The 4,783-nt window shown below is 41.7% G+C and overlaps 1 protein-coding gene across 1 annotated transcript; it reads right to left on the bottom strand.

Moving 5' to 3' along the window:
• Window positions 1–590: 590 nt before the first annotated feature.
• On the bottom strand, window positions 591–4,411 carry LOC18589417 (protein SMAX1-LIKE 4). The gene is made up of 3 exons (XM_018128438.2): window positions 2,804–4,411; window positions 2,369–2,579; window positions 591–2,273 (listed from the first exon to the last, which is right to left on the bottom strand). The coding sequence occupies exons 1-3, from the start codon at window positions 4,066–4,068 to the stop codon at window positions 699–701; spliced, it is 3,051 nt and encodes a 1,016-aa protein (XP_017983927.2). The 5' UTR covers window positions 4,069–4,411; the 3' UTR covers window positions 591–698.
• Window positions 4,412–4,783: the final 372 nt, after the last annotated feature.

Genomic DNA, 4,783 nt, shown 5'->3' with positions numbered 1-4,783 from the left:
AAACAGCTTGTATCAATAATTGTTGGGAGGGTTGCTATTTGGTCTCAATGTGTCAAAGCATTCATCATTGCTTAGACAATAAGAGCATTTGTTTTCTTCTCTTCACTAAAAGGACAGGGCTATGGAATAAAAAATAGCAAGGTGTAATCATTAATTGATGTTCAAATTCAATGGTTCTAATGCATGATTATGTTATTTAGTACATTAATTATGCCAAGCTTGCTATCTGCTTTTGGTGGCCTAATTAGCAGCAAGGGGCAGAAGAGCCAAAACATAAGGGATATTGCTTGAGACTTGAGAGAGTTCAATGCTACAAGGACGAGCGAGAATGGGCTTCACCACTGGCCTTTAGCCTCAGGGTTCAGTATATTAAGATCCTAGGTTCACCTTTTATTCTTCAGTATGTTTGATGATATCCATAACCAGAAAGAGCGAGAAAAGGAGAAAGAGAATTTAGGTGCTTGAGAGGGGAACAGTTAAAGTTTGATGTGAAAACAATCCTAGATTAAAGGAGTGTAGGAAAGGGAACGGAAGGTAGAAAGGAATAGAATGACAAAATGATGAATGTGATAAAGGGCACTGAAAATTAATTTGAGCATGGAAACACAAAAACACTTCCTATGAAAGTGAGCAGTTACACGAAGGACATTGTGGTCATTTTTCGTATTGTCAGGAATTTTACAGAAGAAACCCCAATTTTAGCCCATGAAAGAAACTTGGATTTTCTTGGGGAGGCAAGTCCCCATGTACCCATTTTCCATTGCTTTTTCACCTATACCCCCATAACTTAGTCTAATTTCACCTATACCCTCTTTCCCGCCAATTTTAACAGTTTGCAAGCCTGTTTGAAAAATGTCTTTTAGCCACTTCTCAAAAAGGCTGTTGAGAAAATAACTTGAGCCAAATAAAATCCCCTCCAACACCCTCTTTTCAACGCTAAAACTAATCACATTTTGACCCCCGAACGTTTCCTTCAGGGATCCCTTCATCTTGGACACAAAAAACTCTTTCATCTCCTTCTCCTGAGTTGCATTTTGGTTGAAAACATAACGGTTCTGGATCAATTTAAGGAACCCGATTGGAATATGAGGATCAGCTGTGGTCTCCCTAGTTAAGTCACTTGAAATGGGACTAAACTCTCCAGGTTTATCCCCACTTTCATCATCCTCATCAGCTTTCATGTTCAGATCAAGAGTGTTCAAACTAGACTGCCTTGATAACTCTTTCTTGATGCTACCATTCTCACCACCAGTAGAAGATGGATCTTCCTCGTCGATTCTTGGCGTTTTGATCTTGTTTGAAACATCCCACTCGGCTTTTCTCTTGTTTTCAGAGTTTGGTGACCCAAAACTGCTACTTTTTTCGTTGACATTAAGCTTCATCTCCAGTACGGAATCCTGATTCCTTTTCCCATCTTCATAGCTTGAGGAAATGGACTTGGTTAAAATAAATATTGCTTGGTTACTACCTCCCTCCCGTTCTCTTGATTCTCCAAATAACCCGGCTTCAAATCCATCAGCAAGGAGCTTTAGGAACTGGGTATCAGCCAAATCAACATTTTCCACCAAAACTACAAGCCTGTCATTGTTCCTCAATGCTCTTACGAGCGTCTCAGAACATGAGGTCACCTCATTATTTCTCATGTTCATGTGCAAGAGAAAATCAGGTGACCCCAAAACAGATTCTGCAATTGCACGTGCCAATCTTCTTTTTCCAATCACATCATTCCCCTGAATCAGCAACCAAGTCTCCTTTTTGGTGGATTTGGAATCTATCAAGGTTTCAGCTATTGAAGGAATGGTCTCAGATTGCCAAGGGACATTAGCTTGCAACAACTTACACACTTCACTTGTCTCTTTTGCTGGTTTCCCTGAGTTTGAAAACAAAGAATTACCAAGAGCAAGGGTGATCTTTACCTCTTTATCCTCACTGTTCTTAAGTGAATCCAAGTTTAGTTCACCTGATTCGTGCTTGTGTGTACCATTACCGAAATTGAACTCAATGGTACACGAGTTTTGCCGTCTGAATTTAGGCACCGAATTGGGGCTGTGGTTCAGCTTCGAACCAGAATCAGAGAAATAGATTGAAGTCGAATCGGGGAACATGCTACTTTGACAAGGCCACCAAGGGTATGATGAAGCATAAGGATGGCTTTTTCCAGTATGGCTTTGATTGTTATACAAGGTGGATCTCAAATGGTTCTGATTATGCCTGCCTTGGTGTAAGCTGTGGCATAGTCTGTTCCATTTTCTCCTCAATTCAAGCAATTCATCCTGCAAATTTAAATAAACTTCTAAGTTGAAAATTTAAGAGAAAAAGATAAATGAAGGAATGATATTGTTTCAAAATTATTTTCAAATTTTGGTACCTTTTGGTAGGCATTGTTACTACCATGAGGTTGCAGCCAAGGAGGCAAGAGCTTTTGCTGGCCAGACTTAAACAGCTGTACATCTTTCTCATAATTTGTAGTGCATTCGGCACAGCAACTGAGCTTGTCATGCTCTTCCTTGTTAGCAAATGGCTTCGATTCAAGCACTTGAGATGGGTTCTGAGCAAAGGGCATCCTTGAATCATGGACACTGCAAAATCACAATATCAAAATTAACCTGCTGTAAATTTTGCACCAAGATATAGTAAATGCAAGTAGGTAACTACATATATACTCCATAACCATAATTAAATATTCTCGTGTACGAAAACAAAGCTCCAAGGAACAGCCACATTAATGGTGGATTCATGAACATATATAATAACATAATAAACATACAAGTAGAAAAATTTAAAATGAGGGAAAAGAGCAAACCTGGAAGCATGGAGGCTCAAACCAAGCCCTTCTGAGGGAACAGAAACGGCTTGAAGTGCCCATTGAGCCTCCAGAGGAGGTTGCCTCATATGGCATCTCAGGTATGTTTGATAACTCGCAGTGGCTACTAACCACACCTTTGTGTTTGAGAAGTTATAGTCAGAGAGCAGTCTTCCTATTTCAGTTACTAGATGATCAACTGCACTGTAACCAGGGATTTCTCCATTCAGATTTTCTTCCGCAGTCCATGTTAAGTCTCCTGCATAGATAATGGCACCCTCTCCCCCAGATGCAACGCAATCCACTTTCCTCCTCAGGTCCGCCAGATGCTTTTCAACATCTTCTCTTTTCATGAATCTCAAAGACACAGGCGCGAAGTAAAACTTGACAAAATGGACGTGTTTCATTTCCTCAGGAACATCTCCTCTCTCTATCCTCTCCGTCAGCTCCGAAACAAGGCCTTCAGTTGTGGACACACAGTCACCAACTATCACAGTGTTCTTTCTTTTTTTCCTCAGAAAAACCTCAAAAACCAGCTTGATATCTTCCTTCACAGACGCTGAATCTGTGACATAGTTGCTTGGGACTTTCTTTTGAGGCGAAAAGAAAAATGGGTTCTGCTCGGAAGAGTAGGTCAAGAGATGGGTTTGCCAGAAAGTGCTAGGGTTGACGAGTTCTCTCTGAGAGTCAGTAGGAGAAGGAGAACAAGGTGAAGAAAAGACCCCACCCGAAGTGCTATAACACTGGAAGACAGATGAAGCTGAGGAGTCCTCGATGTTGTTCCTGACAGCAGTGCTGGAGAAGCCAGCTTCCCTCATAACCCTACTAACGCTAGGGTCATCGAGTATGGATATGACGAGCTGTTCCAGCTCCACTTTTACAGTCAAGAGAGGCTGTTGCTGCTGTTGCTCAACGCAGCCCCTTCTCTGGTGGGCTTGTGCTCTTTTGAGTGCTGCAATCAGAGCGTTTGAGAGGGAGGGTTGGCCATGAAGGAGAGGACCAGGCGTTGTGGGTAGTCTGTTGAGAGCCACGTTAAAGCAAAGCTCGAGAGCTCTACACTGAAGAGGATGCGGAGTCGGGTGAGGCTGAGACTTGAGACAAGCCCTTCTCAAAAGGCTAGCCCTTGAGCTTAGCAAAGTGGCAGCCACGTGGAGGGGAGTGACCTGAGCATGGCCTCTCCTCCTTGCCAGGCTGAGAGAGTGCTTCAATACTGAAGCAGCCTCTGTTGTGAGGGTCTGCTGCACCGCACAGGCTCCTGAGCGCATCACTTGGCCAAAACCCACCCCCCACACCACCCCCTTTGTGAAAGTCTCCGATCTTTTGGGGCCAAAATTCTTCTCCTCTCTACTTTCTTTCTTATGCTTATCTCTCCAACCTTAGCACCACCCCACCCCGCTTCGTTTCTCTTTGTACCGTAACAACTTTGAGAAGTGAAAAAAAGAAGTTGCCCTTCCTCTTCCCAGCTGAAAGAAAACACAGCAATTGTGAACTTAGATGACTTGAAATGAAATCACACCACCCGAAAGGAAAATAGACTGAGACTGAAATTATTGAAGAAGAGCTTAGAAAGTGCTTAGTAGAGTTTTAGAAAGAAGACAGCAGGCCGAACCTCCTTCTTTATACTCCCTTGTCATTCATTTTCTTTTGCTTTTTACTATTATTTTTTCCTTTTTGTATCGAGGACAGCTTTTTTAGCTTTTCATTTCCACTTCCTTGCTTTCTCTCTCTCGAGATTACAGTTACACTGCACCCTCTTTTTATCACCCAATGTTTCTAAAGGCCACTCTGAGATGTCACTAGATTTTTTGTTCTGCTGATAATTAATTACTACTAAGTATGATTTTGTTATTAAAACAAAAAAGTTGTCTTTTAATAATAATATTCACTTGTTGGGACTTGCAAATATCTATGCATATAGTAAAATTTTCGTGGCATGGTGCAGTTATCAGATAAATTTTCTCCCAAGATGATGAAAAGCTG

The sequence above is a fragment of the Theobroma cacao genome, chromosome 9 (genome assembly GCF_053813885.1).
Source record: "Theobroma cacao isolate CCN51 chromosome 9, ASM5381388v1, whole genome shotgun sequence".
NCBI lineage: Eukaryota > Viridiplantae > Streptophyta > Magnoliopsida > Malvales > Malvaceae > Theobroma > Theobroma cacao.
Note: the sequence above shows the minus strand (reverse complement) of the source record. Positions and strands in the feature narration are given on the sequence as shown.